General features: G+C 41.5%; 2 protein-coding genes across 7 annotated transcripts in view; both read right to left on the reverse strand.

The window, feature by feature from the left end:
• The window catches only part of CPNE1 (copine 1), a 50,647-nt gene extending 28,776 nt beyond the window's left edge, over positions 1-21,871 (reverse strand). For 3 of the 6 annotated variants that reach the window (XM_048322097.1, XM_048322093.1, XM_048322099.1), the window contains exon 1: positions 18,982-19,064. The gene's annotated coding sequence lies outside the window, so the exon portion shown is untranslated. Of the gene's footprint in view, positions 1-14,325; positions 14,409-18,981; positions 19,065-21,786 lie in introns of those variants that run through there. The other 3 variants (XM_048322095.1, XM_048322094.1, XM_048322096.1) reach the window with 3 other exon arrangements.
• On the reverse strand, positions 9,927-19,059 carry RBM12 (RNA binding motif protein 12). The gene is made up of 2 exons (XM_048322092.1): positions 18,982-19,059; positions 9,927-14,468 (listed from the first exon to the last, which is right to left on the reverse strand). Exon 2 carries the CDS (start codon positions 14,444-14,446, stop codon positions 11,807-11,809), a length of 2,640 nt encoding a protein of 879 aa, XP_048178049.1. The 5' UTR covers positions 14,447-14,468; positions 18,982-19,059; the 3' UTR covers positions 9,927-11,806.
• Positions 21,872-24,209: the final 2,338 nt, after the last annotated feature.

Genomic DNA, 24,209 nt, shown 5'->3' on the forward strand with positions numbered 1-24,209 from the left:
CGCCTTGTTTAACTCAAACTTGAGGCTTTAATGCATGTGCTCCAGGACAGCTGATTTCCAAAGAATTTACTCTGTACTGGACTGGCCATAGTTCCTGCCTTACATTCTGCTTACAAACCCAGCACAAATGTCAGCAATTGTGCCAGCAGGATGTCCCTACTGCAAATTTCATCATCTTGGCCTTTTGCTATCCAGCAACTCAAGAAATTAACCCAACACATGTAAGAGAGCATCTCCATTAATTAATCCTGCACTTACCAAAAACCTGTCCCCTCCCCCTTGTCTCTTGCTTAGTTTAATCCCACACCTTCCAGTTATCACCCAACTTTCTTCAAAACTCCTTCTCTCTTTTTCTGCCGTGATCCCAAAATACGCAGACCAGCAGAAGCAATGCTCTCTCTCATTATTAGTTCAATTTTGAGGGGGCAGCCTGTTACATTTTGGGTTTTGATATTACAAAGCTGATCCTGGTGCTGAGGTCAGGATCACTTTCTGAATGTGTCATCAAAATAAAAGTTATAATTTGATCCTTCTTTCCTGAACGCCATAAGGCTCTAAAATAAATCATATAGCTAGGTTTGTATCACTAGATGCACTAACATGCATCTTTATTTTAAACTGCAATTAAGAGAGTCTAATGAGAAGCACCACAGTCCACAAATTATTAGTCAATAAAGGCCTGTTCCAGCACAACAGCTCTTCCATGGGCCACAGAGCCTCATCCCACAGCCGTAGATGTTCTGCAGACAATACAAATGGCTGCAATTTTTTCTATCATTTCATTATTTCTAGCAGTTTGCAGCAGGGATGCAAGTGGGTTAAGATCACTATTACTACAGGCAGGGAATAAATCACTATTCTCCATACTGTGTTCCAAGCTGTCACTGTACATACAAGGGGTTAATTAACTGCTATTACAAATTTGACACATAACCTGAAAGAAATCTCCTAATGGTTATAAAAGAAAGAGAATTGTGAATACTATTAAGAACAACTTTCTAAACAAACCGCTGTCAACTCGATTCTGTCCTGGTGAAGAGTGCCCATGGTCCATCAGACAGCCTTAATTCCAAGGATGAGACCTCCCAGGGTGGACAGACACGTTTCCTCCAGGGTGAAAAGCAGAGGCTGTGCTGATGCTGAAACTCTGAGCCATGACCAAGGGTAAGACCCCCAGCCCAGCCCCTAAGCTCAGAACTGGACTGCAGGCCTCATCAAACACTTTTTTGACCACTGCGCACCTGCTGAACACACAGGAAGGTACAACCTGGCTCTACTCACTGAGTTGTGTCCACATGAACCCTGAAGCTCCAGTATCACCACGAAAATGGGGGTGGGGTGGTGTGTCCAAAACCAGCCAATGGGTACAAGCTCTGACAACCCAACCTCCAAGATGCTCCTGGAAACTGACTGAGAAGGCAAAGCTCCCATTTATAACAACAAAAATAACAAGCTTAGAACAGTTAAAAAAAAAAAAAAGCAAGCAAGCTGAAACAAAGCATAACAATCACAAATGGGATGGTAATTTCCAGTAAAAAATGCAAGCAAGAACTTCAATCAGTTCATCTTCTTTACTGCAGCTTCCTCCCACCCAAGAGCCAAGTCCCAACTCTGGGGAAAAAGCACCTTCTACAAATTCACCTTTATACCTGTACAATGTTCACTGTTAACTTGTACAGCACCAATATCCCCCTTAATCACGATCAATAAGCTCAAAGAAATGACCGTGCATGCCTTCACTATAGATATATTCTCAACTTTTCTGAGAAATAAGTTAAGAAACTGACAGGTGAACATTGAAACTATTTCAAATATTATTTTGGAACATACTAAATTATAAAAAGTTTCAAATTAACACCGGGACTTAAGCAAAACCTATTACTAAACCAACCTCTTCATGCAAAGAAAACATGTTTCAAAGTTCTTCACAGTATTTAATAGCAGAATATCAAACCCCATTTCCTTGAAAAACTAACTTAACGCAGGCTGGGGCTTTGGAGTCCATCACTGGACTTAAGCTACAATAGTAACTGCAATCCTAGAAGTGTTCACTGACTCCTCCCACCAAGTAAGACTTTTTTTTCCCCCATTCCTTTCATATTTATTCAGCTGCTTTTTCTTTCCCCTAACCATGATTCTCAAGTATTTATTACTGAAACTTAAAGAACAACTTAACTGAAAAACAGACTTAACAGCTCAACCACACAGACCTTTGTAACAACCCCAAACGTGTGTTTTACATGGCAAGTAATCTTTGCCTTTCTCCAGTAAGGTCTTGTTCTTTCCCTTAAAACTCCTGTAGGTCTAAACAGCTAAACATTTTGTCCCATTCCCCAAGTAAATCCAGCTGGCTATCACTCAATCTTCCACTTTTCAATCCAAACTCCTTAAGCTGAGATCAAAGACCACACTGCAGTTTCACCAGCAAGTACCTCCACACACCACTTCTCATTTACACGCACCCATGATTTTTGAAGTGGTTCCTCAGCATCCATTCTGCCTATCCCTTTCACAACCTCTACCCTTCTCAAACACTGGAAATCTAAATTATAGTACCACCATCCTGTAGTTATACTACACCAATATAACTTTACCCATTCCTCCAAAACTAGGCATGGTGACTTCAAGGCAGAAACACATTAAGTCCACCTATGTAGACTAGTCCATACTGTGTGAACAGCATTAGCTCAAAGTAAGACTTTAAATACAAGTATGCCAGCAATACATTTTATTGATCTTCGCTATTTTATCAAAATCACATGACGAATTTTGGTGGCTACATGATACCAACAGCCACTTAGTCAATGAAAAGCTTGTCATATCATCTTCTTTTTACTGCACTTGCTGAATCATCACCAGAAAAGACTGAAATACACCAGAGGAATTCCTTAGACTGTTCTCAGTCACTCTGCAGTTATTATTGCACAGTGACAACTCTTGCCTAAAAAATTAGTAAGGACATAAAGCAGAAGTGACCTTTCAATTTCTCACACTTTAAGAATCGCATAACCCCTTCACATTACATAAGCCAGGCTTTCTTCTTCTACTTTAATCTCAAACATGATCACAAAACATGATCCAGAAAAAAGCCCAAAGCTTAATATTGCTTTTGCAGTACTCCCAGGAAATTGATTTCTTTGATTTATTCACTGCAAGTTCAACCTAACTGCCAACAGTCTTTCAGTTCTTTCTGCTTTTAAGTGTATGCTTCCTTTTAAGAGAGAGATTCACACTCTGATACTACTTTTCTGTCACTAATTATTACCATCTACAGTATGAACATCTTAACTTCTCCATCCTAATCTGTTGCAAAATAATGACACTTCAAAAAAAAAAAAAAAGAAAAACAAAAAAACAAAACAAAACAAAAACCAACAAAACAAACCTAAAAAATCCCACCACCACAAAAGCCTGACATTAAGGAAGTAGAATAAAGGGAAGGATATGGCAAGGAATTTTAAAAGTTGTTTTTTCTCTCCCCCATCCAGACTAACAATAGAACAATTTATAGGCTATAAACACCAAACAGACCTCATGTTCCCTTTCTGTTCTGTTCCAGGTCCAACTTCTCTTGCCAGTGCACCTTCACAAAAGCACAAACTCATCACAATAGTGGGTTCAAGCCATTCCACTTGTCTCAGAGACAAGTAGGCCAAAATGATCACACAATCTTCCTGCATTATGGGAGAAGAGACCACACAAATTCAGGCACACAGCTGTTTCCTCAAGTGCTCTGCCATGTCTGCTACCCACAGTATACGCACTGTAACAGTTTCCAATCTATACCCTGAAGAAGTCTGTTGTCACCAGGTCCGAATTTGCTACAAAGGTGTTCCACACCCTTGAGAAAACAGGTCTCTGCAAGGCAAGCGCCTGAAAACCCCTACAACTCCCACCAGGGACCCCCTTTCTTTTCTCAAAGTGAAATGGTTTCAACTAACTTTTAAGAAACATGACCGAACTGTGGCAGACAGAATTCTCCAAGAAAAACTTCTCTGATGAAAAACCTAGACTAAATTTAACAGCTGTAAAAGACTGAAATAAATTACACTGACTCTAAGCAGACAGACTTGGGAGTTACGACCATTAGGTGGAACCTGCAAACTTGGGTTACAAGCTGCAGAGCACTACCTGCCTCAACCAGGCAGTGGGCAGGACACACGTCAGACTGACTCGGCACCACAGTCATTTGTCCATCATAGATTCTTCATCACCAGAGCTTTTATGTCAACCTAATGCAGTACCAGGAGGATTTGGAAAGCACAAAAAGATTAAAACAGTATCTGTGTGCTGCCCAAAAAATTCAAAAAACAGGTTCTTCCTGCCTAAACTACTTCTTCAAACCTAAAGAAGACAGAGAAGAAGGTTATACTACATCACCACACCGTGGCTGGCGCTGAACACAGTTACAGGGATTCCTCTCACCTTCCATAATAACAAAATTAAGTGATCCTATGGTTATATTCATTCCAGTCACTGCACCGAAATAGCTGGTCTTTCATAGAGATACATTACCTGCAGACTAATTAGGATTCATAGTACATTCACTTATTATTTCGTTTACAACGAAGCATTTTAGGCTTCAGAAAACTTACTGTTGTTTCTGCTTGAAGCTATTTTTACAGACCCAACTAATGACAAAATTTAATGCAAAAAGTAACACAAGCTATCACGCAGAAGGAAAAGACTGCAAAGTCTTCTGCTCCCGGAGACATTAAAGCAGCCAAATACTACCTACTCCTTCAAAGAAATAGCATGATACAGTGCTTGCACTGCAAGGAAGAAATGCCATTCGGGTTATTGTCTTAACAAAACTAGTGTCAATTACCCAAAGGGAGGGCTAAGTATCCAGATGACCAAAAAAGGCCTTCAAAAAATTCAGGACATTTGTGCAGTAGTGTTGTGTGTATGGTGTTGTGTGTGTAATTTTCCACGTATACTTGAACGGCTTTTTAAAGAGATGCATCCAGTTAAAACACCTTTATATACACACTGACTTAAGTGATAACAACTACAGTTGTCTTTAAAAAACTTTAAAAAGACTTACCATCAAAAACTATTCTGATTTATAATCTAAGAAAATATAAGACTGTGCAGAGCTTAGGTTTAATAGCAACTCATTTAGAGCAATTACCTATTTCATACATTCTATCATTAACAGCTGAATTTACATTTCAGATCAGTTTAAGAATGTAAGTATTTAGTCACTGGTTTATTGTGCTCTTTTTCACACAAACTCAGTGCTGAAGTTTCTGAACCCACATACATTCTTTATTAAATTAGGGCAGCATTTGGTTGTTTTCACTACAGCTAAAGCATGAAAGTTTCACTTCAACCTTTTAATTTCCCCCCTAATGCCCCATCTCTGATGACAATGTTGATGTTCCCTTAAAGTGAGGATGAAAACATTCTGCCACTGGCTTACCAGTTACTGAGAGACAAATTAGCTATACCACCACCACCCTGCACACATACCTCCCAAAAAGCACTCAAGTCCATATTTGGAGAGAGCTCTAAGTGCTATTAAAAACACTCTTATCTATTCATATGCAACTGGACCTGCAACACAGAAGACTGGCTCTGCAGTAATGCTGGAATGTAGTGGGGGAACCCTAGGCAGATGAATTTGTGGTATTTCATAACTCTGCCTCCCCTCCTTAAGGAACAGGGTTTCCCGTACATTCAGTCAGTGAACTGCCAGTGTCTAATGTTAATTAGCCTCTTCCCTTTTATAGCTGGTTGCACTAGTGTTCCTCAAGCACACATGGTTTATAAACTCTGCTCTTGTATTAGAAACATTTGCCTAATAATGAAAAAGTATTGACAACCATCATTTTCATTTTAGAGTTGAGCTTCCTGTTCAAACAAGCAAGGGCTTTCCATAATCCATGTCCATCCTCCCATCAAAACAAGTAGCAATGCTTTGGTTATACTGCTGAAAACAAAGAAGTTTCATAAAAAGCTCATTGAGAAGCACATTCTGGCAAACACCACCACAGCAAGGTCACTAAACAAATGGGTGCTACACAGAGGCTTCAAATTTTACTGACAGAGATCCTATGAATGTCATCATAAAAGGCACTCAACCAAAATTATCTAAAAGGAGTTCTTGAAGTAGTTTAGGTTCTGACTATAGCACTGTTTTCCTCCCCAAATCTGCCTATGTGACTAGAAAGCATTTCTAACCTTTCTATTGTCACACAGAGCAGTGCTACATCCACATATTCACATCCAATGGAAAAAAGTCGACATAAAACTATTTGTTCCAAACTCTGAAATTGCTAGCTGGAAGTTCCACCTGCCTTCAGATGGTCAGAAATCAGAGCCGTACAATCCAACTGATTCCTTGTTTAACAATACTGTAAATACAACACGAAGAGTTCAAAGAGCTACCAGCCTTCCTGAAGTAGTGACCAGACCAAAAGGCCAGGCTATGCCAGAGACAGTTTTAGGCAGGATTAATTCCTATTTTCCCTGTGAAAGCAACTTACAAGTCCTTACTTTTTGGTTCTAAACTTTACAGGGAAATCAAATTACACTCCCATGTACTGTGCACTGTAAGGGCAATCCCCACTCCAGTCCCCGAAGTCTTTCCTGGCTGTGACCTATGATCAACCAGGCCTAATTCACCGGTTACTCATAGCAAAAGAACTGAAAAGCTCAGGAAAAACGGTGAAGCTGGTGTGAGAATAGAAAATACAGAGTTAACAAATTGATTTTGTGGAATTCAGACTCATGCTAAAAGAGAACACATTCCCCGTTTCTGAAAGTTTACTTTAATGTATTTGGGAAGCAACTAGTAAGACTATTTGAATTTCAGGCTTTAGACATGAGAACACACAAGAAAGATAGCCACAAAGGAGTAAGCTTTGCCTCTGCGGAAGAGTAAAGGAACTCAGGTCAGAACTCATCTGGCTGCTTCTCTCTGAAGCTGCCATGCTGTGAAGACACAAACCCAAAATGCTAACACAGGAAGTTGCACAGAAGTGAGTGCCAGCAAGTGAAAGGAGTCACAGCCAGACCATCTGACACCCATGTTCAGTCTGGAGCTACCAAAAAGGAACACTTGTAGGGCTGCTTTTCTTCCATATGGTGTTTATAGCCAGGAGTGAAAAGCATCCAGGTCAGGGACACGGGAAACGCTCCCTGCACAAGCAACACCCAAACATTCCACACAGTAACAAAGCTCCAGGAAAATCACTAACAATGTCATCTGTGTAGAAAACAAGCCACAGTTAGACCTACCTGATCATGAGATAGGGAAAGTGCAGTGGATTTCAGTACACAGCCACAAATCAATGTGTGTACTACCAACCAACAGGTTTTCATTCCATGGAAAATCCAAACTGTGGAAAAAACAAATCTTTGAACTGCAATCACATTCTCACTGCCAAAACCAGGAAGAGAACACTTTGAGGTTACTCTTCCTGCATGAGCATTAAACAACTTCCCTTCCTCTTCCTCTGTACACAAACTCTAGCTCAGTTTTCCCAAAGCCATGAAAAAAAATACAGCCACAGAACAGTGAGGAGCATCAGCAAACCTGGAAAAGAGCAAAGACGAGCAAATGTATTTGGCAACTCTGCCTCCAGGCCAAAGCAGAGTTTATGAAAAACCTTACAGCAACAGAATTCAGCATCTCATTTTCTTTTCAAAGACATGCACATCTAAAGCAGCAAACTGACATAGAACTAATTTGTGTATTTCTCTAAAGTCAAACTAAACAATTCCTAATATGCCCCATTTCAAAACTGCTTCTTTCTAATCAATTAGCAAATACAGCAACTAGTCATTTTCTTGCACTAGAGTCCATATTGAACAGGAATTGCAGTCCTTTCTTTCAGGGTCTAATCCACGTATCTGAATAATCAACCTAAACCAACTGCTCTCAAACAGTGGTCCATCGGCCAACCAGAGGTTTTAAATGGTCCATAACACATAGCAGTTTCAGTTTTGCAGATCAGAAGGCCAGAGGGCCAATAGCACATGCTATGGGAAGCAGCAACTTTGGAACCACCACAGCAGAAGACTGAGGAGAAACAAAATAAAGAAACCACAATTATTATTTACATTTAATACACCACTGGTGTGCCTGAAAACTGGAAATATACTCTTCTGTAGACTCTACAGTCTTTAGTGCTCCAAGATACTCTCAGCAAAACAAGCTGCTGATTTCACAGAGTATAGGCAATGACTTTAAGGACAGCATGAGCAATGTAGAACGGAGCAGCACACACGTTTTTTAAAAGGCAGACCTTCAATGTCAGCTGGTACACAACTACAGTCTTCATTTTTGCATCGATCTTCCTCTCCACTCACCACAAATTCAGAACCTAAACACTCAAGGAAAATGCTACATGCTATGAAAGGAATGCTACTTAAAATAAAGCATCCTTCAGGTTTCTTTAAACCTACAAAGCCTCAAACCTCTCATAAATCTACATTTAGACCATAGCAACAATTAATCAGTAAAGAACTAGTTTTAATGCTGATATTACAGAATTGACTTGTGTTGGCAACAAAATCTGACTGTGGCATTTATGGGTAACTGCTTGAAATTTGGTAATACTAAGTCACACTTTCACCCAGCTACTGAAGTTCTTTCATGCAAGTCACAATTTTATCATCGACTATTGCATTCATTTCTATTTAGAATGGAAAAAAACCCCCGTATGTTAAAGAAATCGTGTTGTGAATGTACCATTTTACTACTTCTTTTTTTAGCAGTAGTACTTAAGACACACATAAGGAACTGCTAAAAACACCAACTAAGCCACTTATATAAACACAAGTACCTTCTTTCCATTATTTGGAGAAATCGGGACATCAGTGTCACTGACTATATTGTTCCAATGAGGCTAAGGATGTAGCTTCCTGACACTCAAGGCATCAATGTCAAAGCAACTGCAGATTTGAGCAGCATACATAAGCTGATTCTGTCTATTGCTACCGCTTGCTAGCAGTCAGCTTGGGGTGTTATATGCAAGGGTAGTTACGTACCTTCCACACTGGAGATGGGACCTCAGAGGTCCTACCCCTTATTTTTACGGCTGTTCATGAATACCGACAAGTGCTAAGTAAGCGATTTTATGAACTCTAGACATATAGTCTAACGGTATCACTCATCATTTAGCATAACATGCAGTTTAAAGCTACTTCTAACATTCTGTACGTTGTTACAGAAAACTTAAGTTCGCATCGACCCTTGATAATGAACGTTTCTCTGTATATGCTTTAAAGGATCAACTGTAACTATTTGAGTTGATGTACTGCTTCTCATACATACAGAAATCCTCAGTATGCTATTACTTCCTTTTTTCCAAGAGCCTTCTCTTAAGGAAGAAGGGATATTTACTTACTAATCTATGCTAAAAGATAAGGAGCATCGACTGCTTGGCAAGATGAAGAGACCCTGCCCCACCCCAAATTCTCCATTTGAACATTCCATCCAAGTCAACATTCCCAACACCAATGGCTTTCCAGTGTGCACTTTTTTTTCAGGTAAGCATTTAAACATCTTTAGACCATACAGAAAAATCAAGAATCAGAAAAAAGCTTTCCAAAACAAACCTGCACTTTTAGCAAGTCCAAAGGAACAGGCACACAAGCATGTCTCACAGCATATGCCGTGTCTAACCCAAACACTAAAAGCCTTGGATCCATTACCAAGAAGATCACAATGTGAAATCAAAAGACAGTAACACAGAACTGTGTATCTAATTCCAGACACCTGTAGTTTAATTACATTTCACAACAAGGCAAGCGTTGTTGTGATTCATTTGAACTTGAAAAAACAGTTATCACCAGTTTTGGTGAGTCAACATACACTAATATCTTAAATCAATTCTGTGAACAATGAAGCCAAGTTTTCCTTTTCAGTAATTTTATTCTAATGTGAAACATGAAGAAACAAGCACCCAAAAAACTCCAATATAGTATGAAACTTTAATAAAAGTTGCTTAAAAAACAAAGAGCAAAATTTTAAAATAAACTGACTTGACTCCTAATCACACATCTTTCTGACATCAGGAAGAGTACTTTCAGACTTTCAGAAAAAAAAAGGAAGAAACAAAGATCTGCTGTTGAAACATTACTCCCAAAGACTGTTGAAACGCGTAACATGAAGCTTCAGAGACAGTTTTATTAACAGGAGGCTTAATTTTAAACAGTATATACAAATCACATGACTTTTCCAAAGTTGGGACCACCTAGTAATCTGTCGAAACAAAATTATGCTAATGAATTACAGAAGCATCTGTGTAATGCAACCGCCTCTTTATTGAAGTACACCTTTATACAATCCTTCCACGGATTCCTGTACTGTGAAATCCTCTCGGGACGCAGCGCTGCACAGGTTTGCAAATCTCTCCTACACACCACATGAATAAAACTGTTGCCACTTGCACCTCTCAATTTTGCCTGCCCATACACTTCAGTGTTCCATGGTATGCAACACCAAAAGGCACTGTTCTTCTTTGTCAAAAAAAACCAAAAACAGTTTGAAGTTTACTATGTTTAAGTACAATGATTTGCAGGGAATAGCAGGCTTTTTTTCAGGCAATGCCCAAGTCTTAAAATTTATCATAAGCCAAGCAAGGATGAAACAAAAAAATTCTACTTTTCACTTGTGTAATTACTTCCTTTCCATTTCTCTGTTTTTCCATGGAAGGTTTCACTGCACAACAAAAAAAATGGCAACTCTTTACAGACTTTGAATACAGCACAACTTTATTGCAAAAATATATAGTAAACTCAGTATTTTCAAGTTTTGGAGAAAAATAAATTTTATCTCTGAATTCACCCATAGCAGTAATTCACAACAGAGTTGCTGAAGATACACATTTCTTTCATCATAACCTAATTTAAAACTTTATCTGGACTCCAATCTTCTAATAATCACCACTTTGGCTCTCTTAGCAGAGACTCTATGTGAGGAGTTCAAGAGACGTGAGAAACACCAATATCCAACTAGATCCAAAGATCCTTCCGAACTGATTTGTGTAATCCTAACAAATCAAGCTACTTAAACAATAATGATTATTTTCAACTGCAAACGTTTTAAATGTACTATAAAACTCATATGATTTATGTTTGAGGTTAGCTATACTTGTGGCAAAAGTCTTATTCTGCACAGTTATAATTGCAATATATAAATAACTAAAGGTTATACCACAAAGAACAGCTTGAATTTTACAGAACGATTCTGCTCATACTCATAGGAATTAGTTTGGTAGACACATCAGCAAAGGGCATAATTCAACTGTTCATACAGTGAAAATTTTGGAAAAAGTAAAGATACATACACAAAACAATTGATCTGTGTACACTGAGAATTCATTCAGTTGCAGAATAAAATCAGGACTTCAAACAAAGCTTTGACCTGTGAACAAAGCAAATTCAGCCAGCTTTTAACCAAATCTAAAAATAGCTATCTATTTTACAATGGCTTACAAGAATACCACTGAAGAGCTTCACTGACTTCATCTATTTCCCTTATCCGAAACTATGTCAAACCAATCTCAGTTTCTCGATAAGCACCGTGTCCAGAAGAGTTTACCAAACTTTTATGACGAGTAACAATCTGTCCAGCTTCTCTGCATATTTGTACGAGGAAACTCCACCGCACCTCTCTCCTTGCAGTGTTTCTCATGTAATGGCTAACGCAGTGCTCTGTCTTATCAAAACCAATCTGTTTTACAATTTAAACAATCCACAGGTTCTATCCTGGAAATACTATAAAAACCAATCCAGATGCATTTATCACAGCACTATGAATATCTATTCTACAACTACTTCAGATGAACAGCTACCCTAAAACAAGTTTTACTTTCCTGGAGCCTATAGGCCTGTCATTTAAATCAACAACAGCTGCCATAGCTTCCTCACGAGACTCAAATGCAACCATTGCTTCTCCAGTGGGCATGCCTTTTTCATTGTATTTTAAGCACACTGAACCAGGGATCACTTGGTAACCATAAAAGAAATCCAAAATTTCATCTACCGAAACAGTAAAGGGCATATTTTGCACTTTAATGACAGTTGGCCCTGGCTTCCCAGACCCTGTTCCAAAACCTGGGGGTCCACCAATATGTATGTTTCCTGGTCCGGGTCCAAACCCTGGAGGTCCACTTAAATGTCCAAGACCACTAGCAATTGCTGGAGGACCAGCACCAAAGGCAGGGGGCCCACTTAAATTGCCAGGACCATTACCAAACGTCTGAGGACCCCCTGCAAAACCTGCTGGTCCACTCAAATTAGCAGGACCACCTGCAAAACCTGGTACCTCAATACTTGCACCAGGTAAACCACTAGCTGCAACTGTGGGTATTCCTGGTCTAGAATCAGGAAAGCCACCTATTCCAGGTGGTGGTAAAGGGGGACCAAACGTGCCAGACCCGCTGAAGTTACCAGGGAAATTGAATGGAGGACCATTGTTTGCTTCTTTAGCATTTCCCCCCAAGAAGGCATGCTCATCCCCACCAAGGCCCTGTGCTCCTGGCACAGCCGCATTTCCCTGGATCGGTATTTTTAGGATCTTTTTCCCTTGAGATGGTGGGTTTCTCTCAATATCTCTCATTTCTTCTACAGTTATCAAACGCAAATTAACATCTCTTCCATTCAGTTTTTTACGGTGCAAACGCTCTGCCTTACGAGCATCATCTTCAGCTTTAAACTGAACCAGTGCTTGTCCTAAACCTTGCCCATTATTATCAACAAGAATTTGTACAGAGTTTTCTTCTACTGCCAGTCCCTCTAGAAACTGAAGTATTTCCATTTTTGTTATATTGTATGGAATATTAGATATATGTGCACACAATTTTGGCAAGCCTGGTTCTCCCTCAGCATTCAGTAGGATTTCTCTCTGGTCGTAACTGAAGTTCTGCAATCGTTTACGAATCATATCTATCTTTTCTAACATTGCCTTTTTAGTAATTGGATGAACCTGAATGAAGCGATTCCCTATGTACTGCTTATGATGACACAAAGCTGCTTTATAATCAGCTTCATTCCTGAACTCAACAAACCCCTCTCCAATTGCCTTCCCATTAGGTCCATAAGCTATATAAATGCTGTCCTCAACTATATCCAGCTTTTTAAAAAAATCTATCACATGTTTGTTCTCTGATTCAAAGGGAAGACCTTTCAAATAAACACAAAAACCGTGCTCATGGGGAGACCTCGACCGCGACCTTTTCTGTCCACTGGGAGATTTGGACCTAGGATGAGCCTGGGGAGGAGGATGTGCCTGCCCAGAAGGACCCATGGTTTGCTTGAAAGTTATGTGGCCTCCAGCAGCTACCCACTGTCTCTCTGTTGCAGGACTAACTTCCACATAGCGCTGAATCATCAGCATTCTGTTTCGCTTCAGTGCTTCAAATGTATCTTGAGGAGAAAAAAACTTAACTAGTCCATTTCCATTATTTCGACCTACATGATCCTTCAGCATATGGATTGCATCCACACGGAGCCCAAGGAAAAAGTCTTTCACATCAGATTCTGTTGCAGTAAAGGGCATTCCATGAACGCTGACATACAAATCATCTGGATTGATTGGAATTGGCTTGACACTACCTTGAGAATTCATCTGGATAGTATTTACAGGATTCATGGGACCAATAAACAATGGATTCAAGCCGCTGTTCATATTCACTGCTGCTCCAGACCCATTCATTCCAGTGGGTAAGGGTGCTACAGGTGGAGGATTCATAGGAGGCATTCCTGATATGGGAGGCAGAGGCGTCATTGGAGGTACAGGGGGCACAGGGGGTATTGGAGGAACTGGAGGAACAGGAGGCAGTGTGGGTACAGGAGGTGGAACAGGTATAGGGGGAATAGAAGGCATTGGTGGCAAAGATGGCATAGCTGGGATAGGAGGGATTGGTGGAGGAGGTACTGTGTTCATTGGGGATGCTGTGCTAGGTATAGTTGAGCTAAATGTTGGACTACCAAAGGTACTCCCAAGATTTGGAGGTGCAGTCCCCATACTGGCAGTAGAAAATGTGGATATGTTTTTATTGCTTTCATGCACTGTAGTAGAAGCAGTTACTACACTAGGAGAAGGATTATTAAAGTTAGGTACAGTAGTAGGTAAGTTAACCCTTCCACTCATTCCAGAACTAGGTGGTGGTCCCGACCTGCTAGCATTTGCTGGTGGCATATCTAGATTGGCAGTTTCAAAACGCCTACGACTGAGTTCTATCATGTTCTGCATTTCAGTTTTACTGCTCAGCAACAACGTTACTTTTGACCCTTTAATTGTACCACCTGTGCGCATCATACCAAGCCTTGCATCTTCATCAGTGGCAAAAACGATGAAAGCCTCACCCAGTTCACCCCCTACAATATGCACGCCCCCATCAGGAATGGTCAATCCAGAGAAGAAGTGGCGAATGTCCATGGTCCCCGCCACAATCGGGAGACCTTGCAAGCGGATGACCACAGCCATGCTGCGCTGAAACAACACACACCTGCAGATGAGAAAAGGCAACGGCTATGTCAGACTACTGTTCGTGACACCATGCAATTACCTACAGACACCATCTACTATATTTGTTTATATATACACCTAATAACATCTTGCAAAGATTAAGCATGTTTATATTCCAAGTTCCTTATTAATGTTTGTTTACTTCATACAGACTGAAGTATTAAACATTTACCAACACAATCAGTATACATTTTGCACTAAAAATTCCAAAATAGCTGTTATACTAAGACCCACAAGTGTCAATTAAAAAAAAAAAAAACAAAGGAACATCAAAAATCAGAACTATTACATCAGTAGTTCAAAATTTAATGGAATGTAAGCAAAAGGAGTATTTTAGCCATGCAAAACAAAATTAATGTACTATACGCTGATATGGTACCCACTGTACATGACAATGTGACTGAAAAATTCTGCACAGCTATGGGAAAAAAACAGTTCCCTTTCCTTTGGGGAAGGATTTTTACTTCCTGTCAGGTGAAGACAACTAGAAACGTAACAGTGGGTTGAGTTATGAACAAAAACCCATTATGGACAACTAGCAACTGTGAGACTCACAAGACATCCTGACAAGAAGCATCTGTATTATACTGACCTGATGTTTTTCTCCTAGCAAAGTCAAAAGGTCCAGGTGACCTGAATCTTTCTATTATAAACTAGCCCCAGAATTTTGTGACAATAGAAACCTCACCTAAATTAAATTAACATCTATGCATATCTAGCTAGATATATGACCCTTACAATTTTCAAAACCAAGATATTTTTTAATAGTTGCAGATATTCTGTCTAGCATGACACCTTCTGTCTCAGACACAAGTAAATGAATTTTACCTCCGCAGCTGACATTAGCAGATGCTTAAGGTAATTCTGAACAGCGGGATCTAGACAGTTACCTTGTGACCTCAGAAGTCTAAGGTCATATCAGAAGTTGAAGACAAAGGGGAAACTAGATACTCATCACTTATTCAAACCTTCAGCAAAGGCTGAAAGCATCATATTAATAATATTAGCACAACTCAACAGTTCAGAAGCCAGTCTCTCGTCCTAAACCATCAGCCACAGCAACATGCTTCACCTGAACCACTTCATCTCTGAAACTTCTTGACTTCCTAAGTACAAGTCAGTTCAGTACCTGTATGGAAGATCTCCAAGGCTCCCATAAGTCACATACAAATAGTGCTAACTCAGCATTTGAAATCAAGGATGAACCAGATCACAGAATCACAGAACTGTTTAGGCTGGAAAAGACCTTAAAGATCAAGTCCAACCAGACACCCCAATGCAACACCACAAAGCCATGCATCGAAGACTCCTGGCCATTACCGAAGACCTGACCAACTATAATCAATAACTATCTCTCAACAACTCAGCTACATCCCAGCATACAGTCAAATATGTAAGTTGGCTCCATCTGCTTGTCCAGGTCATCCAAACACTTTAGAGAAGACAAGCCTTGAATGACAAGGTAAAACCACAATTTAACCAGGTAAGGCTGAATTCAGCACTTAATGAAACAAGAGGAACAATTCTTCTACGGGGTGAAGAAGCAACAATTCTTTTGTTTGCATGATGGAACTTCAGATTCCTAAAATGAGTCCTGAAGTATTTTGTTCTATTGACCAGTACACCAGAGCTAAACCCTTCAACATACTAATGAACTCAAGCAACATCCTGGGGTATTACAGGGCATTGCCCCACAACTAGTCGGCACCAGAAAAGGGTGGAGGACCTTTCTCCCTCAAGGAAACTGCAAACAAGCCCATCCACACCAAGTCAACCCTGCTGCTCTAGTCGCTGTGAATGATTATCGGATTCCTTACTGCACCATCCTGAAAAAGAGACTAGAACTTGCAATACAAACATAAGAAGACTTAAAAAAAAACACCACTAAGAAAACCCCTATTCCACCAAGGGAAGACAGCAACAGAAAGGCGAATATATACTAAGCTTTGGGGATAACTTTTTTTGAAAGCAACTTTCCCATCTCCATGGTGAGGTAACAGAAGCATATCCTTGCCTTTATCTCTTACAGTGGAATTATATTTAAACTGAAAATAAAATTCATTGCCCAATCATTTTCCAACAACAAAATAATCTGCCCATGAGAAAAAAAAATCCACAACAGGTCAAAGTAAGGACTACCTATGCTATCTAAATATATAAAAACGTATCTTAGACTTTTTGCACTGTTTTAAAAAGCAGTGTTTTACAACTATTCTGTAGTTTTGTTTTAAATTTGTCTAGCATTGATGACAATCTCTGAAATTAAAGTTAAAATGAAAATTCTGCCTCCTTTAAAGAAGCTATATTAAAAAATATTGTAAACCCAAGGTTTACTATGTTGTGCTACAGGATTGCTTTTGAATTAGATGATCCTGAGGCAAGAAAGCAGTATAAAAGCATCCCTGGGCTTTGCACCTACACTTTCAAAACTGGAATACTACTAAAAGCAAATCTTGCCAGGAGGTTTAGATTTCTTCTACTACCTATTATACATATAAAGTTTCAGAAATTTTTATGTGTCAGAAGTTAAAGACATTTAAAGTTTCTCATGTTAAATGGGACACCACTTCTAGCTATTTCCTTAATACAAAAGGGATGACAATCTGATATGGCCATTGGTTGAACAAAGGCAACTTGGGAAGGTGTTTGTACCGAGGTCTGCTGGTTTGGAACACCTTACATTCTTTAGCAGAACTGACACCTGCTAGATAACTGCATTTATAAACTATTTCATGAATCCAGCCCAGAAGACAAATCAAGAGATGAAGTCACAAAAGAGTTCAAGCATTTGAACATTTACACAACTTTTGGGATAATGCCAGTCTTTCCATTTTGCATTAAATTCAGAACTTCATAACAAATGCTAAAGGAGTCCTTGAAGTCTCGTTACTAAGTACTCTATTCAGATCCACTAAATCACTGTTGACAAAAAAAAATCCAAAGAGCTGCTTAGGCATATAGTCACTAGAAAAACTATCTGCAATGACTTCAGTGTAGTTAATTCCACACAGAATATTAAGCAAATGCTTGCTTAATATTAAGCAAGAGCTGACAGTAACATGGTCCAAATAAAAAGAATTTTAAGAACTTGACTAATCAAATATTTTTGACAACGGAATATTTTCTCAACACGTAACACAGCTGCTTCGTTTTTCCAGAATTTCAGTGCTTAGACAAAGTAGTAGTGTCGCTTCTGTGATTTAAAGAAAAATCTCAAGGACCAAAAGGGCCAAATTTCAAATTTCTAAATACTCACAAACCACATTTTTTCCAAAATGCGCTTAGGAGACAATAACCCGCTTGCTCAAATTTTCCAAGTAATGAAAATGCAAAGCCTGCTCAAATATTTCACTGTTCACTTGCAAAGACGAACACACGCAGAGGCAACATTAACTTCAGACACAAAACAGGCTGCACACCAGTTCAGCAGGCACTGAAGGCTTTTTGTTGGGCTGTCAGACATGTTCTCAGGCTGCCTGCTTTTCTCCTGGTACAAAAAGGTACTTCAAGGCCGAAGTGGGTTTTCTTGTCATTTTTTGTGTGTTTGGTATATTAGTGGAAGGACAACATTCTAGGGGCGTGCTATGGACAACCAATCCCCATTATAGCAAGTCACGATCAAAGCCGGAGATTAACAGGCTGCTGATTCAACCTGATTCAACTCATTTGATGAAACTTAACATGTCTTGACAGTAGTATCTTTAAAAGTGTTGACGTTACACTGAAAAAAAAAGGTGTAAAAGAGGACAATACTACTTTTCTCATCAATATGCTAGTCAGTAAAATAAGAATAATTTGGGTCATATATATAAATTCATAAACACACTAAGCCAGCTTTTTAAGATGTATGGATTTTGCAGTAGGAAAGTTCAGAAGATTCAACCTAGCCCCTGGGGAGTATTAAAGTACAGTACCCACATGATACACAAACACACAAACATATTTGGCAATTCTTGAGTGAAGACTAAGAACTGCAGAAACACTGGTATCGGAGTAGGAATTTTAAGTACAAGACTGTCTCGCAAAAGTTAAAATTGCAAACTAACAGGTTTTTTGCAAACAGTTCTGTCTTTTTTAAGGCTAAAATCAACCCATTATAGTTATCTTTGAGCCAATTTGAAACTATCTGATTGCTTTAAGTGCTGCAAAACCTAATTACAACCAATTGATGTACACTTCTACACTCCAACGGTTACAAACACTCAGACCTGTGGCCTGCAGCAAAGTAACTGCATTTTCCAACAGTGCAAAATAACTGGGAGAGTGTTCCAGACTACCACATGCTGATGAAACAACAAAACATTATTTTGGCAGAAAATTCTGTTTACAAGAAAAACATTGCCAAAACCACCATCACCAGTGGTGAGTAGACAAGCTACAGATTAATTGACCCAAGTCTTTTGACACAAATTCACAGATTCCAAAAACTTCAAGTGTTTCTTAGGATATACTCAATACGCATATAAAGAAGTCTTCAATTCAAAAGCTCTTACCTGCAAAGACAGATGTTTTTTTTCTTAACAAGTAGCAGAAGCCAAGCCAATCCTGTGGGCAACCAATTAAAACCAACTTTTAGACTGCAATAAAGAATAAATGGAGGCAAAAATCAATGCAGGCAACACAACAGCAGTAACAGTTCACAAAGAACTGTATACATAGAATTTCAAACCTGCAACCACCACAAGGCACTGCATCATACAAGAATCATAAGGGTGCGTTTTCTATACGTTATCTCTATATGACTTGCTGGCAATTGCATTGTAGAGCTTTTGTATGGTTTCAAGACATAAATATGCCTTCCACAAAGAATATACAGAAAGCCAGAAAACATTTAAAGAGTCTTTCAAATTTTCCCATCACCAACAGGTGAACAAATCTCTCTTTCAAAGGCAAAGAACAAGAGATAATACTTGAAAGCCCTGAATTTTACCAAACCCTTGCTCCATCAATAATGATATTCCTTCTTCCAACTGTGCATCTACTTACTCAAACAAAGCAACTTAAGTAAGCCATACCTCAGAAAACCGCCCTAGAGCTGCAGGTGAAGAATTCTTCAAGAGTCACACTAGCTGGCGACACTAAATGACATTTCACAGGCATGTCCAGGGCAGTCAACTCCACAGAGCCCATAGCAAGAACTTGCATAAGACACTCTATTTTCGTTTGTGATCTGCCATTTCATTACCCAAAATCCTCATCAAATGCCCGGTTTTTTCATCCCTTTATAAAAATTTTCTTCCCAGGATTACAACTCAATAAAAAACCCAAGCATTTTAAGTGGCAACACGTATTTTGTATTCAAAGATGGGGTGGAAAACCTTTGCTCCTTCATTACTTGGCAGACCACCTCACACTAAAACTGTGACTCTTTGGAAAGCCATTGAGGAATGAATCTCACTAAGAACAGATAACTGCCTCCTCCTCACACAACCCCCAACAAGCTGGTTTCAGTTACAAGCATCATTACCAAAGCAAACTTAGAGCAAGAAGTACTAACAAACCCTTCACAAACTCCCTAACAGAGGGAACTAAAACAAACATAGATATTTGCATATCTTCCAGGACATTAGTGGCAGACTTACAAGTGAGAAAGATACAACTACACTATACAGACTTATATTAAAATGGCAAACGCATTTAGAAAAGTAAGACTTTTGTTTATTAGACCTTTAAGAGAAACATGCAATCCTATATTAGAAGGACTCAACTATATACTTCCATGTATAGCAGTGTCAAGCAGCAGTTTACAAAGAAAGAAAGAAATGTAATCACCTGAAAAACGGTTTCATGCAAAAACACACCTGCTTCAAGCAGCAGATAAATCTTTCATGCACAAGGAACCTCCCATTTAGAAGAAAACCCCAAATCATTAGATGGATTTCCAGTATAGCAACCACGGTGTTGCATACATTCCTCTTCACAACACTGAAAACAAGCTGAAGATTTGCAGTGGACTAAGACAACATAAACAAAACCAGGCAGCATTCAGAAAAGGTGCAAACTCCACTCTGCTGTGTTTAACTTCTCCACCAAACACCATCTACTTTTCATTTCAAGTCTCAGATCTCTCAACTTCAAAGAAAACCATCCATGCCCTGTGTAGGTAAAAATATCCTTTCCAATCAACGGAACACGCAAGAGCACATTAACTAGACAAGCACCGGCCAGAGCACAGGTGTTCCCACATTAACGCTGACACCACACCTCTGAGAGTTCTCCGGAGAAACTCCACAACACCCTGTCAGCTGTACAGAAAGACCCAGCATCCACTGGGCACACAACCGATTAAACCAGAGGAATCCACCAAGGAAAAAACCGGCCGATGTGCCTGCCTAACCCCAGTAGATCAAGGTGGGGAAGCAAACCACTAAGAATAACAGGTAAGTGTGATTAAAACCAGAGCCATGAAGTTTTTTCGAAAGAAAACTCACACTCTGTATTTCCGGGACCCATTTGAACGCTGATTCGGTTTTTTTGTGGGAAGAGTAGCTTTAAGTTGCTTTTTTCTCGTTTATAGATCGGGGGGGGGGGGGGGGGGGGAGAAGGGGTGAGTGGTATTTTGTTGCTGCTTGGTTTCTTTTTTTTTACTAGTAGAAGAAAGAGTTACTTTACTGAACAGCAACTTCGCTGGTCTTTATAGGGTACCCCCGACGAGCGGTGGTAGCGCCGCAGACACCGGGGACCTTCCTCCCCGCAAAGTGCGGAGTGTTTGCCTCGCTTCGTCCCCCAGGGCCGGGCAAGGCGCAGCCGTCCCTTCGAGCAGCCGGGACCAGACCCGCCGGGGCCCCGCGCCGAAACGGGACCGCGCAGCTGCCCGCCGCATCCGGCCCGTGGGCGCCGCTCCGGACGCGTCAAATCCCCGGCTCGGGCCCCGACACAGGCCCCGCCATGCGGCCCGTGCCCCGGCTCGGACCCGGCTCGGGCCCCGGTGCCGCCGCAAGGTCACTCGGCCGCCCCCGCCGGACGGGCCCGCGGCGCCTGCGCTCGGCCCGCACAGACTCACCTGCCCGCGCAGCTCCGCGGGCCGCCGCGCGCGGGCGGCCAGAGAGAGCCAGGGACGGGGGAGCGGCCGGGGCCGGCCCGAGCCGCGGGTCTCAGCGAGGCGGGAGCGGCCCCGCTCGGCGCCCCGGGGCCGCAGGCGGGAGGCGCCGCCCGGCCCGGCCCGGCCCGGCCCGGCCCTTTGTGCGCGGGGACGCGCCCGCCCGGCCTCCCTCCCCGCGTCTCCCCGCCGCGCCGCGGGCCCGCAGCGCGGGGCTGGGCAGGCGACCCGGCCTGCCCGGGCGCCGCCGCGCTCTTACCGAGGGATCTGTACGGGAAAAAGGGTTAGAACGGAGCCGCCCCGCCCGGGCCCGCGGCGCGCCGAGCCCCGCGCACCGACCGCAGCCGCACAAAATGGCCGCCGCGATGCGGCGCCGCCGGGGGGGCGGGGCCGGGCGGTGCGCTGGCCGGCGGGGCGGCACGAGGGGGGCGGCGTCGCGCGCGGGCGGAGGACGCGTGCGCCGGGCGGGGGGGGGCGGGGCCCTGGGGCCGTCCCGCGGCCTGCGGGGAGCTGCGCGCGCCGCTGGGCGCTGCTGCTGAGGGGACGGCGCTGGAGGCGAGCATTGGCCTTCGCACGAAGAAAAGAACCCTGAGAGCGGCTGTTTCTAACTTCTTGACTTACGACCAGGTTGCAGAACTAAAATGAAAGATTCCCGGGGGCCGATGCCCCGTGCTATGTTTGTCCTTGGCTTGACTGAAGACAGCACCGATAACCAGGCAGTGCCCTGAGCTGAGAGATCCCCAGACCCCTCTGGGTTCTCCATCACTGCGCTTCAGCAGACACAGGCACAGTAGCACTAGCCATTTCCAATGGAAAAAATTCGGTGTAGTCCTCTGCAAGAAACGGATAAAAATAAATCATTGCCTCCCTTTGCAAACAATTCTGCAGCAAATTTTGGAGTTCAACAATTCAGTTAACTTTGACCCCGGTTTCTGTTAAGGGGTGAAAACCAACAAACTCTCATGGTTGTACTCTCCTGAGGCAGAGTGATCCAGATACATTATACCATACAGCAGCATAATAATCTCCACTCCCTCATTTGTTTTCCTGTATATCCCCTCTTTCTACTCCCAAATTCTACTTTACTACTCTCATCCCATCCCAGTCAACAGCCCACGCTTGCTCATCTTCTCCCTATTAACCTCAGTTTTTCAGGTTTTGTATTCTGTTTGGTATTTATGATAATAGATGGCCTGAAAATACCAGTTCTGCCAAGCTAATATCTCCTTTTTGTCTTGGCAGGTGTGCCATCTAGTTACACACCTCTTTTTGATTGCTGTGGGCAGTATCCAGTAATTCACCTTTCTATAGCACTAGTGACAATAGGCAGGGTTGGCTGTCACCATGCACCCCGACACAGCCAGAAAAGTAGGTGATTGAAGTCACCAGAGGCATCAATAGCCAGGCTTGCCAGCTTCCCTGGAGAGCTGGTTGCCTAAGTCATGCAAGGCATAGCAGGAGCATCTGTAGCCCAGGGATTCACTCTGTGACACCATAGCACTTCCCAAGCTGCACCAACCACCCTGCAGTGGGGAGACAGTGTAGGATAACAAAAGGACAGTGCTGGAACACCCCAGGTCAGAGGAAAAATAAGACTTTTCAGCTTTTGTGCAATTTGATGAGTCACCACGTTACTTTTTGTTGCTCAAATAAAGTATGGTGAAGAGACTTGTGAGGCTTACTGTGTAGACCATCAAAAAAAAAAACCAGGACCAAGCTCCATAATCCTCAGTGGGCCTCTAGACTGTGTCTGTATAGACTCCATGAAGGCACTCTAAAGAGGAAATCCCAGTGTCCTGGACAGCTTCTGCAAACCAGCACATGTCCTTGCATCTGCAGTGTTCTGGTCTTTGCTTCAGCTTGGAGCAAAGTCTAGAACAGATCCCCATGATATACTACACCAAGTCTCCAACTGCCTTCTCAGCCATACCCAAATTTTCCTGGGAAAAGAATGTCTAGTTCACTCAAGACCAAGAAGCAGATTGCTTGTAGAGTGGATGAAAGGGAACAAAATCCTGGAATACTATTAGTACTAGTATTAGTAGCATTAGGAGCATGCCAAGGGACCAAGGGTACCAAAGACAAGTCAGCAGCATAATGCAGTTAGTTATCAACAGCAGCAGGAAAGTATCTATGGAAAGCAAAACATAGATAGACAGAGGGTTAAAGGACAAGGGATCATGTAACTGTGTCCAGTGTTTTCCCTGTAACATGCATGTGGGGGAAGGCAGGCAGAGAAAAACAGCTTTAGGAAGGAATGGGATTTGCCTTTATTAGATACTAGGAAAGCATTGGGAGCACACTAATTTATGTGTCTCCTTTACCTAAACCAAAACTGAAAAAAGGTGTTAGGTATGCAACTAGGGGAAGAAAATTTACACAGGACATTTTAAAGTAAAGCTTGAGGTAACCCACATCCACTGTGCCAATTCCACATTTGAAATAAATATGTTTTCCTCCTTGCAATATACTTTTGCTGCACTATTAGTCTGGAAGCATTACCCCAAATCCAAGGTTCTTTGCTTCTCCAGACCCTAAAGGTACCATTCCATAAATACAGCCTCTGATCTTACTCCTTCATCTGTGGTTTGGATGAATGAACTCAGTTTGCTAAATGATTCATACTACTTTGTATTTTCCTTTCCAATAACTACATGTCAACCACAAATCTTAATTGTTTCC

The sequence above is a fragment of the Corvus hawaiiensis genome, chromosome 17 (genome assembly GCF_020740725.1).
Source record: "Corvus hawaiiensis isolate bCorHaw1 chromosome 17, bCorHaw1.pri.cur, whole genome shotgun sequence".
Lineage (NCBI taxonomy): Eukaryota > Metazoa > Chordata > Aves > Passeriformes > Corvidae > Corvus > Corvus hawaiiensis.